This window comes from Terrapene carolina, unplaced genomic scaffold, assembly GCF_002925995.2.
Source record: "Terrapene carolina triunguis isolate 2854851 unplaced genomic scaffold, T_m_triunguis-2.0 Scaffold103, whole genome shotgun sequence".
NCBI lineage: Eukaryota > Metazoa > Chordata > Testudines > Emydidae > Terrapene > Terrapene triunguis.
The window spans coordinates 2,717,152-2,741,318 of NW_020664454.1; the positions used below are offsets into that span (position 1 = coordinate 2,717,152).

The 24,167-nt window shown below is 43.4% G+C and overlaps 1 protein-coding gene across 4 annotated transcripts in view; it reads left to right on the plus strand.

The window, feature by feature from the left end:
• Positions 1-24,167, plus strand: part of LOC113406543 (single-stranded DNA-binding protein 3) — a 135,976-nt gene that overhangs the window by 85,747 nt on the left and 26,062 nt on the right. For all 4 annotated transcript variants that reach the window (XM_026651824.2, XM_026651825.2, XM_026651826.2 and 1 more), the window contains exon 5: positions 10,826-10,915. In XM_026651824.2, coding sequence (XP_026507609.1) covers positions 10,826-10,915 — 90 coding nt within the window. The remainder of the gene's footprint in view (positions 1-10,825; positions 10,916-24,167) is intronic.

Genomic DNA, 24,167 nt, shown 5'->3' on the forward strand with positions numbered 1-24,167 from the left:
AGATCTATTCAAAACTGTTCCACGAGTTGTGTTGTGCGTCCAGCCAAGAATAAACTGACCCTGTCTGACATCATGCCGTGCTCCAAGTGCATGGACAGTAGGTCAGTCATAGCTCAGGCCCCTGGAAGGAGGTAAATTACCTACTCCCTTCTAAAGCTGAATGCCAGCAACAATACTAGGGGCACAGAAAGATGTGAACCATCCCAGGAATTGCTGAATGAATCTTTTTTTAATAAAAGTACCATTTCTTGGAGTTGCTTGAAGCACTGTCAGTCTGGCCTGGACTCTGTCACCACCAGAAAATTAGGGAAGATGAATAGATAGCTGATGGTACTCAACCCTTTCCATGGCCAGAATCCAGCCAGGATCTTCCCTCCCCCACATTTCATTTAGCAAGATGGGAAGAGCAAGCTGGCCCCAACCCACTCCTCCCTCTCCCCAGTGGATAGCCCCTTCTTGATAGGTTTAGAACATGAGACTTTGGGGGGGGGGGGAAGGAGACCTCTGCCCCACTCCTGACTCTGCCACTGTGTGCGCTTGGGCTAGCGAGTTTATCACTGGGCTGTAGTCCCTGTTTGTAGGCTGTCATGCTGCATTTGCAAAGAGTTTTGAGATCCTTGGGTGCAAGGTGCTTTGTGAGTGCTAAGTATGTTTGCTTCTGAAATTACAGCTGTAGCAGTGGATGTGAATATCTGGTTATGGCCAACAAGGTTTTACCACCCAGAAGTGACTGTCAATAGGCATGTAACAAGATGTGATTTGCCTAATACTGCGTGTTTATTGAGGTTGGCAAAGAGCCTTTAACATAACTAGACAAATAAAAACAGCATGTGTGTGTATAATCTGATAATGAACATAGCTGCACAAAAGACTTCCTAATCTTGTGTTGTATAAATAACACTGTTTACCTGCTGTACCCCATCACAATCTGTGCCTTGCAAATATCCACAGTAGGAAGACCTGTCTCGCATCCAGTTACAACAGATATGTCCTTATACGCAAGGGGGACTTTACAGGGAGCTGTTCTACTAACTGTCCAAAATCTCAAATGTGATGAGTCAGAATCCTCAAACATTGAGTACTGTAATCCCCTTCTTGTCTGGGCCCTTGGCTCTTGCTTAGACACCCTCCCACCCCTTCAATCCATCCAAAATGCAAGCACAAATAGCCCTACCTTGCCTGGCTCTTTGAATCCCTTCAGCATCTTCCCCTTACCTAGATATGTGGTAGATACTCCATCACTTGAGCTCTTGAATTCAGGATTGGATGTCATTCCAAAAAAGATGCTATAGCTCAAACAGCAATTTATGGGCTTAAACCAGCAGCGATTGGATGAGGTTCTACATTATGCAGATCAGACTATAATTGTCCCTTCCAGCCTTAAAATAGCCGAATCCCTTTCAGCATCAAATTTGAGTACTGCCGCCTTGCACAAGTCAGCTCCTCCCTGGCTTCGTTTCTTTGCTACCCCGTCTTTGCTGTGCCAAGCTATTGAAGTAACAGCTCCCATTCTCATCTTGGAGTCTTCCAGTCCTGCTCCCTACATTGAGGAAACACTACCGGTTGCACCACTGCTCCATCCTCTTCCTTTACAATCTTCCTGAAAATGTAAAGGTGGGATTTTCGAGAGCCTGCCAAATGGGCCTAGCTGTGCTCCCGTTGCAGTCAGTGGGTGTTTCACTGTTACAATGCATTGTAATAGTATTGCTCCTTTAGTGGGACCAGAGCTAGGCTAATGGGGAATGCTTTGCAAAATTCCCCCTCCCCCCACACTTTTTGTTTGTTTATTTAGCAGGCTTTATAACCGCCTCTATTATCAAATAATGAAATATGTATAACCAGCAAAGATAACAGAAGCCATGGAACCAACTCAAGATGCACATTCTACTTCACCATTTCTCCCCACCCACAACGTATGTGTTGTCTGCTTAGGAGGAGCTCTCAGGCAGTCACCTTGCCATCGGGCATGCTCTTGGCACTACAGAAATAACGTTGAACTCTGTTCCTTGATGTAGCACCCAAATTGAAGCAATGAGAGAGAGACCCTAGCTCTTGGCGTCCTCAAAATGAAAACTCTTTCCCGGGCTCCTAAACACTTCCCTCTGCGCTGTAGCAGTCTGAAGTATCGGAAGTACTCAGCACCTGCAGATTCCATTGAAGTCAGTAGGAATTGTGGCCTCTCAGCACCTCAGAAAATCAAGCCAATACTATAACTTTTAGTTTGACAAACTGGCTCAGTGGTAACATGGGTCCCTCTCATATGAAGAATCCCTCTTTAGCCAGAAAATTGATCAAATGTGGGGGGGGGGGGAGAGAGAAGAGAATCTATGGGGTCATCTAGTCAGTGCCTCCAGCCATTGCAGGATTTTCCCCTTGGAAAAAGTCTAGAGGAGAGCAACAGAAATGATTAAAGGTCTAGAAAACATGACCTGTGAAGCAAGATTGGAAAAAATTGGGTTTGTTTAGTCTGGAGAAGAGAAGACTTAGGGGAGGACATAAGTTTGCAAGTCCATGAAAGGTTGTTACAAGGAGGAGGGTGAAAAATGATTCTTGTTAACCTCTGAGGATAGGACAAGAAGTAATAGACTTAAATTGCAGCAAGGGAGGTTTAGGTTGGACAATAGGAAAAACTTCCTAATTGTCTGGGTAGTTAAGCACTGGAATAAATTGCCTAAGGAGATTGTGGAATCTCCATCATTGGAGGATTTAAGAACAGGTTTAGATAAACACCTGTCAGGAATGGTCAAGTTATTACATAGTCCTGCCTTGAGTGCAGGGAACTGGACTCGACCTCTCCGTGTCCCTTCCAGTCCTATACTTCTCTGATTCTATAATCTCTAGTGCCTTGCCCAGTCTAATGTTAAGTGTCTCCATCAAGGGGTACCTTTCCCTTTGAAAAGCTCTCTACTAGACCTCTTGGGTAAAATACCTTTTCTGGATCTTCATCCTAAATTTTCAGTTGTTCCCATTGTTCCTAGCTCCTTATCACCCCACACCATTCCTCTCCCTTCTGAACTATGTTTTGTATTACTGTAGTACCTAAATGTCCCAATCAAGATTGTACAAGCTCATAGAGTAAGAAAGAGTCCCTGCCTTGGAGAGTTTATAATCCAAGTAGACATGACAATGGGTGCGGGAGAAGTAGTAGTATTAGCCCTATTTTTTTTAGCGGGGGACTTTGGCAGAGAGAGATTAAATGACTTGCCCAGTATCACAGGAAGCATATAATAAAGCTGGGAGCCAAACTCAGATCACCCATCTAGTGCCTTAACCACAAGACCATCCTCCCTTTCTTCTTGGTGTGTGCACCCTTCAGGTAGTTGTGGGGATGAAGTGTAGCAGGAGAGGAGGCTAACCTAGTTGAGACACTCTTAGTTGATACCAGGCAATGCAAGGGGTAATGAATTCAGAGGTGGATGCTTATGGATAAGGGGCCACCCACCAGTTGAAAAGACATCCCTTTGATGTAGAGCATGTTAGTGTGGCATCTGATGGCATTGTAGTGACTCTTTACTGGAGCCACTGCCAGTTCATTCATGCCATGTGCTCTTGCAGAGCTGGTCCAAGAGCCCATGCATTTGGGGATCTACTGTTTCTCTAAGGTCATAGGTAGGCTGTTGTATAGAGGTACCTTTGTGTTTAACTTAGTGTTGTTACTGGAGAGCAGAGGGGTTGGGGAGGAGAATTAAAAAGTAAAATTTCACTTTGCAGTCTTTTAAATCATTCATCAAGTACTGGCCAATCTGGCTCCAATCCTGCAATGTGCTCAGGGCACTTGTGGGTTTTTAATTATTAAATTCTGCCAAGTGCCACATGTGCATGGAACTTTACATATAAACGGGGTGTGGGGGTATGGATCATGGAAAAACAATTCTGGGATTTCATGGAAAATGGGCACATGCTTGAAAACATTTGCATTGTGCCCCATTTACTCTGCTCCTTAGCTCTCACCTAGAGAATGCAACACAACACTCTGATTCAACCAGGAAAATGTATTCGCTAAATTAGACTGGGGGTCTGTGTACGCTAGCAAAATGTATTTTGTGGTGCATGATTCTCTGCCATTGCTTAGGGCAGCCATGATGACTTTATTGCCAGCATGTGCTGAACAGGGTATGGTAGCCTTGATAAATGAGTGTTTTAGCTGAGGTTGACCTAGGTCCCCCTACATGGTGTTAAACCTATGTGTTCTTTGCCCATTGGCAGTGACCAGTCAGATCACAACACCTCTGCTCTCCATGGCACACAGTTTTTCTGTGGTGTAGATGGGCCCTGAAGTGCCCAGATATGTGAACTGTATTATTCTAAAATGCTTTGGGATCTGTTTAGCTTTGGGAGGTTTCCCACCAAGGGATTATGGTGTGCTGGAAATCTCTGGAAACCATAAAATACTGCCTGGCAGCTTTATTGCAATGCTGCCTTCTTCGGAGAGAAGCATTTTGTGTGATAGAGGGCTTTATAAAGGAAATTTTAAGTGGATTTGCTGCAGTTTGGCGCTGGGTCTTATATATTTTCTCATTAAAAGCATTCATCTGCCTTGCAGAGAAACTGCAATGTGTTCAGTGGGCTTGAATTAAGATTTCATGTCACTTCTAAAGTCTGACCTGCAAAGGGGAGAGAAATTGGGCTTGTGCCCTTTTTTTTTTTTTCTCTGCTCTGTATTGTATAAAGACAGCCTGAAATGGGTGGGTTTGTTTTTCCTGCTAGTTATTTTTAACTGTACGAATACCAGGAATGTCAGATCTGGTTCTTCCCTGTTTTATCTGGAGGATTCTGCTTCTGATGCACAGTTGCGTTCTCAGCCCTTAATTTGGGCTGAAGGGGTGTTGAATCCCCAAGGGAAAGAATGTTTTTTCTCTCCTGAGTGCTTTTCTTAGATAAGTGGTAACACAAACCTAGGCTTTAAACAGCCTGGATAAACATCACTTCCCCTGTCATTCAGCTTTTGCTTCCTTGTACTTGTGATGTCATCCATAGTATTCCAAGGCACAGGCCTGTTTTTTTCCCCCCCCCCCCTCCCCATTGTCAGGTCACGTTTAAACATAGGCTTGCATGGATGGGGCCACGGGTGTGTTGAAGGCAGCCTGGTTGAAGCACACCAGTGGCTTTGAATAATGCTGAATTTAATAGAGGCTTATTTTTTGGGACAGCAGTGATGGGTTGTGTGGCTCTTTATTGCCTTTGAGCCATTTGCAAGGGATGCAACACACCTGCAGGTTGTCTTAACTGCTACAAATGGGTGGGGACTTGGGGGGCAGAGGAGCGGTGAAGGGAGGCGATGGGTGAGAGAAACTCAGTCGACATAGCCTAACACTTTTTGTCTGAGTTTTGGGGGTTTGTTTTTTCCACTGGGGCAGCAGTAGATGCGCTACCCCCGGTGCACACCCTGTGTTGCACTGGGGCAGCATTATCTTATCATAGAAGTGTAGGACTGGAAGGGACCTGAATAGGTCATCTTGTCCACTCCCGTGCACTCAAGGCAGGACTAAGTCATAAATGAGGGGTTTGTTTTTGTGTTCTCTGCATGGGTTGTATTTTGGTAGTTCCTCGAGGCCCTAATAGAGATTAGAACCCTATTGTGTTCACCGCCTACATCAGGGGTGGGCAAACTTTTTGGCCCGAGGGCCACATTGGGGTTGCAAACCTGTAGGGAAGGCTGTGCCTCCCCAAACAGGCTGGCCCCTGCCCCCTATCCGCCCCCTCACACTTCCTGCCCCCTGACTGCTCCCCTCCGACTCCCCGACCCCCCCCCCCACACGCACACACCCCCCGCTCCTTGTCCCCTAACCACTCCCTCCCGGGACCTCCCGCCCCAACCACTCCCCGGGACCCCACCCCTATCAACCTCCCTGCTCCCAGTGCCCTGACTATCCCGACCCCTGTCCACACCCCTGCCCCCCACGCTTATCCAACCCCCCCGTCCCCTGACCGCCCCATCCAACCGCTCCCTGTCCCCTGACTGCCCCCCCGACCTCCCTACCCCTTATCCAACCCCCCCGGCCCCCTTACCATGACACTCAGAGCAGCATGTCGCAGCCGCGCCGCCCGGCCGGAGCTAGACACACTGCTGCTCTGCTCGGCAGGAGCACGCTGCCCAGAGTCCTGCCCGCACAGCGGCGTGGCTGCGGGTACAGCCGGGGAGGGGCTGGGGGCTAGCCTCCTTGGCTGGGAGCTCAAGGGCCGGGCAGGATGGTCCTGCGGGCCAGATGTGGCCCATGGGCCATAGTTTGCTAACCTCTGGCCTACATAGACAAGACAGACAATATGAATGGGATGGAACACACAGGCGCAGAGAGGTGAAGTGACTTTTATCAGACTACTCAGCAGGTTTCTTGACTCCCATTCCAGAGATCACAGACCACACACTGCCTGCGATATAAACTTTCCTCGTCTAGGGACACCCTATAATTTTTACTGAAACGATTTAAATAAAAATAAGTCTTCCACCTGCCTGTGCTTTTGAGAGCCAGTTATGGCCATCACAGTTGGTGGGGTGAGGCGAGGCCTGCTTCGTTGTGTACAGGAATGGGACGTGGATATTTGATGACAAAATCACTGCTGGGCTCCTTAAATGTAGGATCCACCAAAAAGGCTGCTCAGATGTTGTAACCAGTACTACAGAGACTGGTCTAGGTAGCACCTCCGGAGAGTTGACAGTTGCTATTAAACCTGGAATTTCAGGGTTCATAATCTAGTTTTGTAAATTGATGAGGTGGATTAATTTACATCAAAGCAATTTAAATCACTGACTTCAATCATGATATAAACCAGCAAGTAAATCACCTATTTTAATCATGTTTTACATTTGTACTTTTTTAGTTCTTTTCAGTTCTAAAGGACTGATTCTCATTAGTTTGTAACTATTAAAACATGTTGATTTGCAACTAAATATAGCCTTTGCACTGTTTGTTACTACTTTTTGCTAACCAGGAGGGGTTTGTGTGTACACACTTACTTATTTAAGCAGTTAAACTATGTAAGTTGCATTTGTTCAGATTCTTAATCTTTACATTTTTTTATTATATCAGAAAATGGCAAATGCATTCCTTATTTACCAGATTAATATTTTACTTGTGATTTTTGTCAAGTTCTACTTGAATGGTAATTTAATTTAAATTAATGCACTTGTTGGGTAGTTTTATTTAATGTAAAAAATTAAGTGCTGGATACATTTAAAAAAAATAGAATATTTTGCATTTAAAGCTAACTGATTTATTAAACACCAAAAATGTTATTTGTAGCTAACCCATTGAACTGATTGTTTCTGGTCACCATGCTCTTCAAGATTTTTAGAACTAGTAGAGCTCATCCTCTCACACCTGGTTTTTATTTAGATTGGATGAGGTGAACAAGCTCTCCTTCCTTTTCAGCTCCCAGTTGGTTTCTTAACTTTGAATGAACTGAACTGAGCTGGTTGAATAAACTGAATTGAAGAGAATATTCTCTCTGCACCTGCAGAAGAGGCTAAGGCTGTCCAAAAGCTGGTTTAATACTTCTATAAACTCTGGTTCTAGGAGCTTAGCAAGTGACTTCCACCGGTTCAGTGGTTTGCCTTCCTTTAAAATTTGGCAACAAACATGGACTGCTTAAAATTATTGTATTTAATTTAAATGACTTTAATAGATTATAAGAAGTTCTTAGGACCTTAGGTCAATTTGAAATTTAATTGTAAGTAGGCTTGTTTGTTTTTTAATTAATTTAAATGTTTAAAAAAATCACATTTTTTTACATTTGTTTTTTTAATCCATCCTGTAAATTGACTTTGGTCCAAATCAGCTTTGCAAGGGTGAAAGCAGTGGCTTATGATGATTGCTGTGGATGGCTTTGTGGGGAGAGGTTGTTGCCATGTTCTGGCTAAAAGACATTTTAGAAGCAGCCCGTCTATTTGAGATCTTTATTATTTGTAATGTTTAATAAAAATGCTTTATACGGATTTGGCTATAAAATGTAATGCAGGTACGGGTGAACTACAAACCCATACAATCTAAAGCAGCACTTGTCCCCTGCTTCCCCCCTGACTAGCCAGTGCCCAGAACCATTCTGGAGCAAGTAATAGCTGTGACTTCACAGCTCACTGCATGCGACTGGTGGAGCAGGAGCTGGTTGCCTGCAAAGGCAGAGAAACCTAAAACAAAAGTCAGGAGCGCAAAAGTTCCTTCTGAACTAATTTGTGCAGAAACCGTCCTGTGCCCTCGCTAAAAGGGGCATTCCCCACAACCAGACCATTATTCCTTCCTTCAAAAAACACTTGCAGAATAATGATCCCATGCGTATGAGGGGCTTTATTTGTGCTCAATAGGTTATTTCAGTCTTGCTGCTCAGTATTACTGTGTTGGGTTTTGTACTTTGCATTGGTAACATAGCCGTCTCTCAGCAAGGTGTAAATAGCTTGGCAGTTTCAAATTACACTGAACTGAAACCCAGGCATACAGGTTGTTAGCCTCGAGGCAAATTTTCTACCAAAAACTGAAAATGGGTTAATAATTTAAAAGCTCTATTAAGCTGGCTTCCCTCCCCTCCCTGTTTACATACATCCATCCAATGATGCTTGGCGTGAAGGATAGAAGAGAGAGAGGCTATGGAGGAGAGGTGAATTCAGTTGGTTGATGTGCTAACTGTCATATGGGGCCTTCTGAACCCAAACTCACTATCTGGACTCTGAATCTGAGGGTTTTTGTTGGCTGAAATTGGGTGAAATATTGTGGTGTTTTTCAGCTCGTTCCTGACTTGTCATAAGGCTTACCTTGCCCATTTGAAATCTTTCCGAGTTTCTTGTTTTGTTGAAATTGCCATCACATAAATTACGATAAACACTTGAAAAGATGCCTTTTACCTTTTTAAAATGGACTCTCCAGTGTTGCTCTCTCTAGAGAAGTTTTGGTGGGAAGGAGAGATTTGTAGGTGTGGGACTTAAACCAAGAGGAAAGAGGATCTTGCTGTGTTTTGCTATCTTGTGGGTTTTCCTTTGTGAATGCAATTTAAATGACTGGAGGAAGAGAGAGTTAGTTCTGTTATGTAACATCAAGTACACAAGCTCATCGTAAAAATTCAAAGGAAAGTAATCACTGATTGCATTAAACTCGATCACATTGGTTTTCAAATTACTATGATCTTTAAAACGGCACTGGAAGTATTGGCTCTCTTGTCTACAGATAAATGAGCAACAGCAAAATTTTTACAGCAAAATGGTTATCCCTGTCCTAGAAGGGACATTTCTGTCAGCTGTGGTGGTGAGGGAAGAAATCTTTCTTTTCCTTCTGAGTAGCAGCAGCCTTACATAATACTGCTCCTTTTCAGAGCAGAAACTGCCACTTATATTAAGTAGCAGGCTAGTTCAGTGTGTACAGCTATTCTTTTAACACAAGCAGAATCTGCCAAATTTAAACTAAGATCCTTCAGTTTGTATCCATAGGTGAAAGGCCAAAGTGGAGTGATTGGTTCATAAACTGAAAGTGAATACTCAGTTGTTTAGTCTTGCAGCTGTTTATCTTTACCTACTGTCGTTATAAAAATGGCCCGTTCACCCAGCAAAACCCAGAAGGTGTTCTGTTTCACGGCCCACTATGGGGCTGATCTGCATGCCAGAGAATTCCCCTTTGCCCCACAATGTATATAATCTAGAGGGAGTAAATATTAATACGGTTGCTAAATAGGAACAAGTGTTATCCAAGTAACCTGCAGTCTCTGCTGTACACAAGGGTGAACAAAACCAAATCATTTGTCTACCAAAACAAAGGCTTTCAGCAGAGCCACTTGCCATTTAGGAATACCATCCAAGCAACTAAAATATAAAGAAATGCACAGGCTTTGTGAGGGGCCTGGAGAGAAGGGGCTGTATGTAGAGCTGAAACATTGGCAGTTATTACAAGACACTTACTTGAAAACAAATAATAAAATGGCACACTTGCAAGGTGGGGGATGCATCTTCTTGGAGGACAGAGCAAAACAGTGCGGCAAATCTGGAAAAATAAAGCAGACTTGTTACGTTTATTTTTTTAAATAGTTCCAAATTTGACACATTAGAATCCAAAATCAGATTCACCAATGGATTAACGATACTAAATATTGTGGTTGGGTTTTTTTTTGTTTTTAAAAAGCCCCAGTTTTTGCAGGGCCATGAACAGAGTGCAACATGAGCCCTTCCTCTTGGTTGTTAATGGATAATGTGAACTCCATTCCCAGAAGCATGCTGACCTCAGAGAGAGCGAGAGAGAACACACTGGTGCAGGAACAAGGAAGTAAATAAATGGTGGGTGGGGGAGAGAAAGAAGAGAGTGTTAGGTCAATTGGAAACCCTGAACAGTGGGTTCAGAGTCCTCACTGATGATCCATGAAGGGAAAATCAGTAGGGAAAGAGACATAGCTGCTTTTGTTCCAAAAAATCTTGGAGTTAAACAAACAAAAAATCTAAGCTGATGATGATGCGTCACCTGAGGGCATCTTTGCTGATTTCCTTTGATATGAATGACGCTGTTGGATTTCTAAAATACGTACTTACCATCATTAAATGGATGGCGTGGAAAAGTTGTTTAAAAAGTCACTTTAGGGTCAATCCCTGCCCTCAGTTGCACCCAGGCATAGAGGTGACCTGAGCAATATTTGGTCCCAAGATATTAAACCTAAAGACCACCATCGGCTTCCATTTTGGTTGAGTGCTTAAGCCCAGTGTTCTGTAAATAGGCATAGAGGGTGAGGGTTGATTTCATACCCCTTTGATGCTATCCGTGATTAGTCGTGGGTTAATTGGTATAGTGAGTTATGGCAGGAGAGGTTGCCTTTTAAATCTGACATGAAATCAATTTGTCCATCTTTCTGTTTCCTGCAGAGCGCAGCTGCAGCCCCAAGTCCAGTACTAGGAAACATTCCTCCTAATGATGGAATGCCAGGCGGTCCCATCCCTCCAGGCTTCTTTCAGGTAGGTTTTGAACTTCCTGATTCTTTTTGGTGGTGTTGCATGTCTCTCCTTGGCTTCTTAATGTCAGCATTGCAGTTTCCAAGAGGATCCCAGAAAACAGTCTGATGCTTTATCTCTTGATTAATTTTTTTAATGAAAAAAGCCAGAAGTAGCCAATCAATTGTAACCTTCTGCTGCTATTCCACATTGCTTTTTGTAAGCACAGCAAATTACTCACGGATTCTTTTTTTTTTTACAATTGATATTTTTCCAAAATTGCTTTTTTTTGGGGAGGAAGGCGGGTAGAGATTTTATTTTATTCTTCGGTCATAACGGGCTTGTGCATAATTCAAAACATGCTGGATTTTGGTTCTTGGAACCTTTTTCCTCTGGTTAACCACTTAATTTTTTCCAACTGCAATCACTGAACGCATTTAACAAACACTAGCTTAAATTGTAGCCACAGGCAGAAGCAGATTCAATATGGGTCAAAAATCATTGCGTGTCAAGGAGACACCTTGTAAGAATTTGTCTGTCAGAGTTCTTTAAGTGTCCCCTCCATTTCCATGGTTCATTTTACTTATGCCCTGATTCAAGACTTGGCAGTATAATCTATGCGTGATCCTAATGGGAAGGACTTTAAAGAGCATTTGGAATGGAAGCTTTAAGATTTATTACTTGTAAGATGTTTTTAATTTCTCTGAAACCTCTTTGTATGCCATGTATATGTACTGGTTGCTTCAATGTGAAATGGTGCGTTATGATCTTATTTCTTAAGGAATAAGTGCTTGTTCGTGTAACAAATGAGCTGGCTGTCGGTGGGTAATATTTGTTCTGACCAGTTGCTGCTGTTATCTGGGTTCATGACTTGTATACAGGAGAAGTTCTTGGGCAATAGACAGCTTTACTTGATAAACTGATCATGATTTGTTGTGGCAGTATTGCAGTTGATGTGCATGCATGGAGAGAGAGGATATTTTTTTAAACAATTCCCCATTTCCTGAACATGCTTATGTCAAAATAAGAACATTTGAATATTGATTGGCCTGTTTCAGGGTTACGAAGCCTCTCTGATATTGGAGGAGACACAGAGAAAAGAGATGATGCCTCACCGATTATAGCTGCTGCCAGCAACTTGAGTTCTGTTCCCTGTACATAACAAATGTATTTCCAGGGTTTTAATTTTCATTCTGCTGAGTGAGGAATTGGTCCTTACCTGTCCCGCCCTAGCCTGCAACCTCACACCTCTGGGGGGTTCCAAATTTCAAAAAAGTTGGAGCAGATCGAGAAGTAACACATTTTATTTAATCCGAGTGGATGTGGGGTAGGAGTGAAAGAGGGAATTTAAGCATTTCTTCCTTCCTTTGGTTTATAATGGCCCACAGCTCTTGTAGCCTTGGTGTCCATTGGTGGGCAACAGGACTCCCTCCACGTGATTCACTTGTCACAAGCAGTGCTTCCCTAAAACCTGTCCTCCCACCCCAAATTCTACCACCCCCAACTGCCGTCTCCCTCACCCCTGGAAAGGATGCCATGTTTTAGCGGTGTCTGAACTTGGTACCAAAACCACCTTAATATATATATGTTTTTAGATGTTCGGATCGTTTCCACGTATGGATATGCTGGAGACTTAAAGTTCTGCCTGCTCCGGCAGTCTTGCTGGGGGGTTTCTGTGTTGAGCTGTTAGCTACTTTTCAGTTAATTTCTTATCTTTGTAGCAGAACAGAACACTGAGTTGGAGAGGGCAATGTCTGAAGGGACACAGGAAATGCGAAGGATTGAAGTAGTTAGGATTTGCCTCCCTGACCCATGTGTCAGCCTGGGCAATAGACTGACTAGTCCACTAGCAGATGGAGGCAAGGAATGGAACCAGAATGTAGTACAGGCGTAATGTGGAATCGGATCACTGAAGACCATTGACTTGGTGTAATATAAGGGGTGCTCTAACTATGCCCCAATTGTTTTCCAGACTTGACCTACTACCTTGGATTTTGTGTATTAGTGGTTAGTATGGATTCCAGTAACGTCAACATAAAAATTCTATTACAGAATAGCATTAATCTGCACAGCACCTCAGAATCCTAGATCTGGCCCCTTCCCCCAGTGAGCTTAACACCAGATACTGGATATTCAGGAAAGGAAGGTCTGGGGATTACTGAGGATCCCAAAGGAGGAGGGATTTCCTTCTCAAAGCTAGCTTTTAGCAGGGTTAGAGGAGGAAGAGGCCTGGCATGCAAAGCCAGAGAACTAGTTCCAGGCATCAAGGGAAGCATGGTAGGAGACACAAGGCCAAGAATGGGAAAAGGAGAACAAAGGAGAGAAGGGTCATGGGGAACAATGAGATCAGCCCAGCCTGTCTCGAAGACCTGTAGAGTTGTCAATGAAGATTACAGGGGAAAATAAGGAGGTCAGTTTGAGGGGTGATTAGGTTAGAGATGACCGTGGACATCTCCTCCTTCAGGCTTATGGCTTTGTAGGAGAGACTGGAGATAAGGGGGCAGGTTTTGGGTGTATTGGAATAGCGGTGGTGGTTGAAGCCATAAGGGTCACTGGAAGGGAGTAGATCTTAGTATAGCGCACACAGCTATGAGCCCAACAGGCTCTTACATTGTAATACTGGGTACGAGGTTCTCTAGGGCTGATGAGATTTGTAAAAACTCTCATCGTGAAGCCGTTTTCACTATAGCCTGTGGGCCAAATGCGTGACCGGCAGAGTTCTGAAATCTAGTTGTATCCAAGATGATGGTGGCCCTGGGAGACTACTGGTCCCAGCATGTAATGCCCCAGTGGCAGGCCACAACTTTGTGTTGGAGTTTGTGGTGGAGAATGCCTACAGTCTATTCCATTTTATAAAAATTAGCTGCAACCTTTCATCTTGTGGCAAATGGTAAATGCAGCCTTCAGTTGTGCAAGGTTGGACACTCTTGATGGTAAAGCATTGTCATTAGATCCCTGTTGCTGCCAGGCATCTTGCCAAAAATGAAACACTTTAACAAGTGCTGTGTACACATATATGGGTTCAGAATGTTAATGAACTAGTGGCAGGAAACTCTCATGTTTATCATGTGACTGTACTATGGTCACATGGATGGTTACCTGCTAAAATTCCTTTCCCTTCCTAATAGTGACCTATAGTACAAAAACATTTTTTTCCCTTCACTCATCTTCAAAAAGGTCAGGGACGCTCTTCCCATCCTAGTTAGAAAGCTAAATTTATGCCTAATGTCAACAGCAATAGACTAGATCTCTCCTGTTCCTAACAATGGACAAAAGGGTTACTGCTCAAGAGCTACAAACAAAAGTTTAAGGCCTTATTAGTAATGAGTAAATGCCATGCAAGTGTGCGTGTGTGTACATGTATATGCGCACACACATGCGTATATAATAATCATGAGACACACTCTGGTTATATATTTTCTCCAAAGTTTGAACTCTGTATGTCGCTCTGTAACACACTCTGATGAAATGGAAAGTTGAACATAAATCAATGTCTGCTGCTGTGTTAGCTATGCATCAGCAGTTAGTGTGAGAGATGCACCATAACAAAGCACTAGCTAGTCAGTGTTCCTATACTGCCCCCTAATGCTTAGAGATCTTGGGACTTGTGAAAGATGGTGGGATTTCTAAGTTGGTTTTTCATTCGCCTCCTTAGCGTTCATTACCCAGAATAAATGCATTTGTTTACTAGCTTGTAATCCTGTTGGTAAAACAGAAATGAGACTAATGGAGGAGAAATTAAGGTACTGTATGTAACTCATGATCCCCCTAGGTGAAGCTTTCAGGCTACTGTGCTTTTTTTGGTATCACATCCGATGTGTCTCATTAATATTTCTAAAGCCTTGATTATTACACTTCCAAGTAGCTCTTATTTAATTGTGTGAGTGCTTCTATATTACTTATTTCTCTTGTGCTGGAAAAACTGGAGATCCTTGTCATTTCATTTATTTTCTTCTTGGGTTTCAGGCATAAACACATCACTCCTGATTGTGTAATAAAGCTCAGCATATGCCTTAGCTTGCTAATAAACCAGTGGCAGTCTGTTTTCTCTCTAAAAATATGGGGTGGGAACTGATTGGTTAAAAAAAAAAAAAATCTCCAAGTAGTGTAGACACCAGACTGCTGCTTAACCAATTAATAGGAATAGACCAAAAGAGAGTGTAGCCGGACTCTGCATTCTAGGCTCCCCAGATCAGAATAGTTGGGCTGCTGCTGCACCACCAATGCGTGTCGCAGGCTACATGAAGAGTCCTGGTCCGGAGCTCGAGGGCCAGAATGTTGCATCTCTCTTGCCACAGTTACAACATTCCTTCCTCAGGTAGCCTCGTGCCTTGGGGAAAGGACAGCTGTAGCCCAGAGCAGACCTGTTTGCACTTAAGTACATGTGTAGCCAGCCAACCCGGGTTCTTCCATGGGGCCAGAGAATGAAGCCACCATCAGCCCACCCTAGTGGGGTTAGTGCACCACTCTTACAACCCTGTCACTGCTTGTTTTGTAGGAGTGGGAGCCTCAGGCCATCAGGAGAGGATGGCTTTAAGGAACAGACATTGCTGGCAGGGCCGTTCACATATAATATGAAGTTAAGGGGAAACAGAAGGAATTTTCCTTACTCTGCTACCATGTCAGGAACCAACATTTTTCACAAGTTAACCTTGTTACATGGGCTTTTCTACTGGAATGTGAGCAATTTCAGATACTGATTTCTTACCCTCACTACTCTGTAGACCCCTCAGAAGAGCAAAGTGCTGGCAGCAGCCACAGAACTTCGCTCTCCTTCACCCACCACCTCTATGAATCAGTCTCTGCTAGACAGCATGAGAAGGGCAAAACACCCTGTCTCCTGCTCCCAGGCGAATGTGAAGGTGAATGTCATGAGACTCCTAGGAAGCAGCAAGAAAATACAGGGGTGAGGGCTTATCCTATTTGTTCTGCCTGTGGAAAATACTCTCCAATAGGCTTCTCCTACCCAGCCCCCGAGAGGGCCCCCACAGATCAAATCTCTAATGGTTCCCCATGGGGATATCTCGATTCAAAACTCTATTAAGTGGTATGTTTTGATGATACTGTCTAGCCAGGGTTCAACATGCTTCCTGGGCATTGCTCTCCATAGTGGATTTGCATTTTCCACCAGCAGCTTCGACATCTTCCCTCCCAACTGAGGATGACCTCTTTCCAAGAGCGCATGGGACTAAAGATCAGTGGTTTTAGCCTTCCAGCTGTTCACAGCGGAGGCTGGCTTTGTCTGGCTGACCATTACATCTGGGAATGATGTTCATCCCAGCTAGCAGAACAGGGTGTTCCGTCATACAAGAAACCTGCAATTTAGAGTTTACAACAAATGCTGCCTGCCCCCTTTCCTGTGAGACAAGGGCTGATCCTTAGAGTGCTCTTTGTTTTCTGTTTATGCATCGTCCCAATTTCAAGCCTCCATTCCAGGCTTCTCCTTCTTCTCCTTCTCCTAAAACAAAGAGCTATCTTCCTAGAAACTCAGGGCACTTGAATAACTTTACCTTCAGCAGTCCTCTTTGCTTTTCTAGGGAATAGAAAGCTGTAGCGTTACGCATAGAGCTCAGTTATGGGATCCCGCATGGCTTCTTGTGACAACCAAAGCCCATTTTTTCCAAGCACATCCAGTGCCTCAGACAGTTTGTGAGAGATGGCCAAAAGCTTACCACGTAAATGTATTCGCAAGAGGAATGGTCTAGAGAGCTCCAAGACGATCTTCTGCAACAGTAGGTTGTCATGGCAAACTCAGCCCCACAATACAGGTGCCAACAGACAAACCCAGGGGAACCAGGGTCCAGTTGTTGTGGAGAGAGATGAGTTGCTTTCTACCAAACTGGGCAGGAAATCAGTACCTCACGGTCGGCACAAGTAATCTAGCAGGAGATTATTTGAGCAGGCAGAAAGTTTTTCCCAGGGAGTGGTGCGTGCGTGCGGAAGCATTCACAGTGGGTGTATCAACATTGCCCTAGTATTTGGATTGGTGAGAACTTGCCAGATCTGTTCCACAAGGGACTCATTCCCATACTTGGAACTAGTTACTATGTTTTCCTGTGCCTTCCCCTGAATATGATGGGATTTCCAATAGTCTCTCTCCTTGGTGGTTCCTCGCAGATGAAGTGGGCTTTGTTGGCCTCCTCTGGCATTTCGGTTAGTTTCCAGGAGGATTCACATGTTGGTTGGCTTTCAGATACCCCTTAAAATGAAAGCTCTTGACCTCGTGAAGCCATCAGATGGGGAAAAGTCTTTTCTGGCAGGATCTCTCCTCCTGATGGTGGTATTAATTTGGACCAGCGTAAAGAATTATTGTCCTGTTTTGTCCTTTGTTTCTTCACGTTGCAACTTCATTGTCCTTTAAGCACCTTCTGCCATCTGTCTTTCTAAACACTGTTGTCTGCCTTTGCATGCCCAGGCTGCCAGCCTGGGAACTCTCCAGAGGGCTGTATTTGGGTTCTTACAGGGAAACAGTGGGCTTTCCTTCCATTATTTATGACAAAGGGTCACGTGCTACTTTCGTTTGAATTGGGATGCAAGACTCCTCCCTCAAACTGTTGTCCTAACCTAGTCACACTTGAACTGTAGGGGGTGGGGGGTGCTGGATATTCTAAAAGCGCTAAAAAGTTCTCATGAGGACAAGAGAGAGGGAAATCTTTTGATAAGCTTGGTTGTGTGGGAGGGAATGTAAGCCTCTGAAATTCAAACTCCTTAGCTAAGGACCAGGAAGTGTATAGGAGAAGACTGTTCTAGAAAGAATTCCCTGCACCCAGAAGAGTAGAGCTCATGAGACATGAATTGTAGCCTGAGCCTTGGCAAAGAGGAGGTTTGCAGAGTGGTCTCTTCTGGCATTCACAAAGGGTTGCCGGTTTAGACTCTTCTCCCCTAGGTGCAGCAGTAAGTTGTAGAGCTCTTCAGACAGTAAGTACCTGTTTCTTACTGTCACTAAATCCTTGTGTAGTTGGGTATATTTTTTTAAGAGCATTGTTGTAAAGACAATCTCAGACAATGAGGATTCTTACCTGTCAGTAAACTTAGTTTCTGCTTTGCTTTGCCAGGTCTGAGGGCCCCCTCCAAGTCACTTTATAGCTGGGTGACTGTTTGGGGGAGTGATGATATGGAGAGGGAGATGAGGAGTTATTGAAAGTTTTGTCTTTTATAACTGCTTTCCTCTCCAACCCCTCCCCCCCCCCCCCCCCCCAAAAAAAAGCTTATGTGGTCTGTAACTTATAGCTGGAGTTTGATTTGGGGGAACAAAACAATTAGTTAAAAGAATAAATAAGTATTGTTGAGTTACGGAGATGCTTGAAGCCGTTGATGCCAGGAAGGAATCTATTTAAGGTTTATACTAGGAGTGGTGGGATGAAATGTAGAGAGAAACTTAAACTGGCTCTCAGGATAAACTTTCAAAAGTACCATAGTGGTTTAGGAACCAAAAGTGACTTAGAAAGTTGAAGTCATCAGGCCTAGCTTGCTATCCAGAGAATTAATGCTCTACTGTCGCACTCAAACCATACACACACAATAGTCAGGAATACAGCCACATAGCTGTAGAGTCTTAAAGTAGGGGAGAAATTATATCTACCTCTAGCACCATCTTAACTAAATCCTCTCCTCTTAACATATGAACTCAAATCTATCTACCCAGTCAATCTACACATTTTCAGAAGTGACTTAGGAGCCTTTGTCCCATTGAAAGTCAGGCACTTAAGGGCTATTAATATTATTATTAAAATATTTTTCCATAACAGCATTATAAAAGTGACACCCCAGCAAAACTACAGCAGTTTAAACATTTCTGAGCCTGGTCCGCTTTACAGTTGGGAAGGCAGCCTCTAGTCCTGTGGCATAGTCTCCCAAGGGCAGTGAGGGAAGCTCTCATTCTTTGAAACATTTAAAATCCCTGCACAAAGCCCACAGTAAACGTAAGGGACTATAGAGGGTAATCGTGTCAGGAGGACGGACTCAGTGACCTATAGTTGGGCTCTTCCTTCTCGTAACTTATGATTCTGGAACATCACAGCTATGGGGAAGGATGGGTGTTTGACAGTGTTCCAAAGCAGGACTGGTCCTGCTTAACTGCCACTTATCCTGAGCAGGGAGAGTAACCAAGCTGTTCAGCAATGTATTGGATACTAAATCCGAACTTGTAGGTAAGAGTCGTCATTTCAGATGCCCATAGGTCAGCCATTTGAGTCTCCTAGTAATTGAGGTATGGCTTGCTAAACACCCTGAATCCTGCCAGAGCCCTGTATCCTGAACCTGAGTACGTGATGAATCATGCTGCTGCTGCAGGACAGATTTTTTGTTTTTGTTTCCTGTCGTTCGGACTGTAAAATGCGGTTGCATTCCTGACTATTGCCTATATGGCTTGAGTTAAAGTCCAGCATTAATCCTTTGGCTAGCAAGGCAGGCCTGATGCCTTTAATATACATCTCACCTACTGCTAATGTTGTCGTGATTAACTGTGGAGTTCTAAAGTAGGGGGAAATGATGGTATCTGCTGTTATGGAAAATGCCTCTTTAATCTCTGCAGTGTTTTCTGATCGAATGATTGAAGGTTCTTTGATACATTCCTGCACTTATTTTGAAGGATTCCAGAGTTTCTCTAATAAAGAATTTATTAGTGATTTAATTTTCCCAGTTGGCATCTTAAAATTTGATCTTTTAAAAAGGGGGCTAGGTTCTATTTTCTACCCATCAAATATACAATTTCAGACCTCTCTCTAATGATGGTAAACTACATTTTGGGTGCCCTCTTTTATGTTGGAATGTGTACCTAGAGAAATATCATTTAGAACGTGGGATACATTCCTTTAGCGAAGTATAAATTGTAGATAACTTGTGGTGTTGATACTTTACCTTGTTATACCATTCTTCATTATTCTCCCCACCCCCAGAGGTACTTGAAAATGTTTTTAAAAACAAAAAAAACCCATTATCTGAAAGTATACAGCTCATAAAACATGATCCATTTGTGCTAAATTACTCCTGAAACACACACACACACACACACACACACACACACCCCTACCTGTGATCGCTTGTGCAATTTTCCATGTTTAATATTTTACAAGAAGGTTGAGAAGTTGAGCTCATGAAAGACAGAGTGGAAATAAGCTCATCAGCAACAACAAAACACTTCAATTCTCTATTGGTATAGATTTGTTGCTAAAAGACACATTTCTCATAGTCTATCTAGTTAAGGCCATTGTAATGAGCTGTGCTGACAGAAATGGACCAGAACATCTACAGGTACCTGTAATTGTCTTCCCAGACCACTGTGATAAGTCTTTCAGAAGTACCTGAGAGAAGATAAAGCAACTTTTATCAATCAATGAGTTAAACCATTGTTTCCCAAAGTGTGGGCAGAGACTGGGACAGGTTGTTTCCTGAAGTCTCATCTTTCATTTAAAAAAAAAAAAAAGTTTCTAGCTGTTATGGCTGTGAAGAAAACTTTCAAAATGTGAATTGAGCATAAGTGATGTAGTCTCAAGCAGATCTCTACAGAGAACTTGAAATGATGTCTGAGTTGCAAACTGCCCCATTCGTTTCATTGGGTGCTAAGTCAGATGCTGATGTGTCAAAAGTCAACATACTTTGATGAGCAGTGAATAGTTAATTATGTAGAAAGAATAGGAATTATGCTCAGAACATCTACTCCAGCCCATCTCAGTGGGGATGACCCGAAGAACTAGCCAGAGTAGGGCTGCTGGGAGGGAAAATGGGTTTAATTTTTCTGAAAAGGGGCTCAGCTTTCACAAGTTTGGGAAATACTGGGCTAAACCATCTAAAAGAGATATTGAACTAATCACAAAGATCAGCGCTCACTTGCTCAGAAGCACTTGTTTTTTCCTCTTAATACGGAATGAAATCCCTGATAATTAGTCTTGTACCTGAACAAGCATTTAAAAAAAAAAAAAAAAGGATTTTTTTTGGTGAGCGAGTGGCCCCATCCTATTAGACAAGTTAGGTAATGTATGTTGAACATCCTAATAGAAGCGTTGGTTCCCCGATAGGAGACGATGAATTGGCTCCATAAAGCATTCTATATTTCTGAACCATTTTGATCAGTCAGATGAGTTCATTCATAGATTTATAACCAAAAGAACAATTGTCTTGGTTTGTTTGTTTTAAAGAGGAAAATAAAGATCCAACAGGCACTCTTGGTTGAAATGCAATTCTCCTCTGCTGTAGAACATCTGCAAATATTTAGAGATAACAACATCCAGAGGTTCTGCTTTTTTTCTTTTCTTTTTGAATAAAAGGTATGAAATGAATCTTAAGCTGTGCTGTAAAAGCTGGAAGGGTTTGGGAGGTGGGAGAGCAGAAGAAAATAGAATGGAAGGCTGCAGTTTAATTTGAGCACAATGGATTTAGTGGCCTCAGGGTAGCAGACAGGAAGTAGCTAACATTTTCAGATGCTTGTTGTTGTTGCCGTTTGAAAACATCCAGCTCCTCCCAGGCTGCATAACAAGTTGAAAGAGCATGCAGCGTAAGTTGAAAGAGCATGCAGCGTTTGCTGAGATGTTTGCATAAACTGTACATCTGCAGTTATATTATCCAGAAGTAGCTGTCATGAGCATTGCTATTGAAGAATAATGCGGCCATGAGGATTTGATTTACTGCCGTGTGCTGCTTGCCAACAAAATGTTTCACAAAGTCTTGAATTTCCTGGGAGTACGTTACAATTTCTCGCGTGCTTGCAGCTTGCACGGGGCCATTACTGTCTGTCTGTCTATTGTGGAGCGGGGTGGGGGGGAGGTTTGGAGTTTCTTGGAAAGGACTCAATTAACCGCTGCTGCTCTTTACGTTGAGCTGTATTTTGGCAAACTGAACTTTCCGGAGATTAAGCAAGTTGTACCAGAAAAAAGGACTGTGTCTGTTTGGAAGTGTGCAGACAGATCCCATTCCAAGACCAGTTTTTGTTTGGAGGAATTCAGAGGAGATGTGCTGTTGTGAATTGCAATGATCTACTTGCTGATCAGTCTTACTTAAGAGCAGAGATTGATCTCTCCCCTTTTAATTAACACCGGCAGTTAGGGCAGAATCACTCTAATGCTTTTCCATGTAATGTGGGCAGGGGATGCATGGGGAAGGGTGAGACGCTTCTCAGACAGCGTGCTTGCCTCATGCATGCAAGTGTCGCTTTTAACCTCTGCTGCTTTGTCCCAGATTGTTTTCATGTAACACTTCACCAGGGAAGAAGCCAGTGCTAGTTGAGTGTGAGCTGAATATACCTTCACGCATCTGTTCCATTAGAAGGTGAAAAGATGAGTCCCAAGCAATGGCCAATTCCAGATCGAGACATAGATGTTTTCAAATATCTGAGAGTCTAACTCCTTTTCTAAGTGGGGTTTAAATGGTACCTGAAACTTCTCAAACACAACTGTAAGCAGTCTGTGCCCTCATCTAACTCCTTCTAAACCATATGGTAACTAAGCTTGTTAGAAGAAGGTAGACAGCATCTTAAGGTAAAAAGCAAGCACCCAGTCCACGTTTGATGCATTTCAGTGGCAAAACCCCAAGACGCACTTCTAATTTGAAGGCTGGATGGGGGCATTCATTCGCTGTCAAATTGCTGATGTTTTACTCTGAATCACTTATTCTGTGAAATAGATTTCCTGGTTTTAAAGCTTTAATCACAGCTCCAAAATTTCAATCTGCTTTACAACAATGCCCTAAATGTATCTTAACCACACCTATCTGCACGCTGGTATATGGAAAACTGTTCTTCGGCAGAAGCTGATTCATGGCTGTATTGTGGGTGCTTAACTCTGCTGTGATGAAAGTGAAGCTTTATTTGTCAGGGCAATTTAATGACAGGTGTGTTTGACACTCTTGCTGTGCATTACTGTTCTCTGCACAGCTCCAGCAGTGCTGTTCTCCTATGCCACTTCTAGTCCTTCTTCACACAGGCAATCGAACCAATGCTGAAATATTCTTGCCTGTAACCGCTACAACCACAGACAGGGTGTCACTGATTCTATCGAAATCAGTGTTCAGGCAGGACATTGACTAGTCCCCATTCTTTTCCGAGATCTTTCCCTTTTTGGAGGGATGCAACTGACCATTTGGGCATGTGTGTTAACAGACTAGAAGTTTCTTGAAAGTTGTTAATTAAAAGTCGCTAGCTACCTTGATTTTTTTTTTTCCAAAAGGAGCTATTCACATTTTGGGGAAGCCACTGGATTTCCTGCTGCAGTTCCCTAATGATGCTTTTAGGAATGATAATGATCTTTACTTTTTTTTATCCCTCTGATGCCTTGTATGATTAACAGTAGACCAGGGATAGGCAACCTATGGCACGAGTGCCAAAGGCGGCACGCAAGCTGATTTTCAGTGGCACTCATACAGCCCGGGTCCTGGCCACCGGTCCGGGGGGCTCTGCATTTAATTTTAATTTTAAATGAAGCTTCTTAAACATTTTAAAAAACCTTATTTACTTTACATACAATAGTTTAGTTATATATTATAGACTAGTAGAAAGAGACCTTCTAAAAACGTTACAATGTATGACTGGCACGCGAAACCTTAAATTAGACTGAATAAATGAAGACTCGGCACAGCACTTCTGAAAGGTTGCCAACGCCTGCAGTAGACCATTCTGCTCTGAAACTGAAGTCCATTTAAGATAAAGGCAGAAGGTGTTACTGAGATGCATGGCAAAATGAGAAATCCATCTTTTAGCCTTATTTTAAAAAGCAGCTTAAATGTAAACATTAATGACTTTCATCGGTCTCTCCCCAAACATAGACAGAAGAAGCAGTACATCCTAGTGGTAGGGCTGGTCCACACTAACCCCCCACTTCGAACTAAGATACGCAACTTCAGCTACGTTATTCACGTAGCTGAAGTCGAACTATCTTAGTTAGAACTTACCGCGGGTCCACACGCGGCAGGCAGGCTCCCCCGTCGACTCCGCATACTCATCTCGCGGAGCAGGAGTACCGGCGTCGACGGCGAGCACTTCCGGGATCGATTTATCGCGTCTAGACAAGACGCGATAAATCGATCCCAGATCGATTGCTTACCGCCAGACCCGGAGGTAAGTATAGACGTACCCGTAGGGAAAGCTGTCGTATGTTGTCATACTCTTCTCACTCTGTTCCCGTCAGAGCAGCAGAATACCTGGTGTCAGTGATATTACTACTAAGGTTCTGTGACGGGTTGGATCACAGAAACCCCCTTGGGAGCTGCCACCTAATGTGCAAAGACTACCTCTGCTCCTGTTTTCCCTGCCAGCTCAGGACTCCAGCACCCTGTCTTGCTGAGCCAG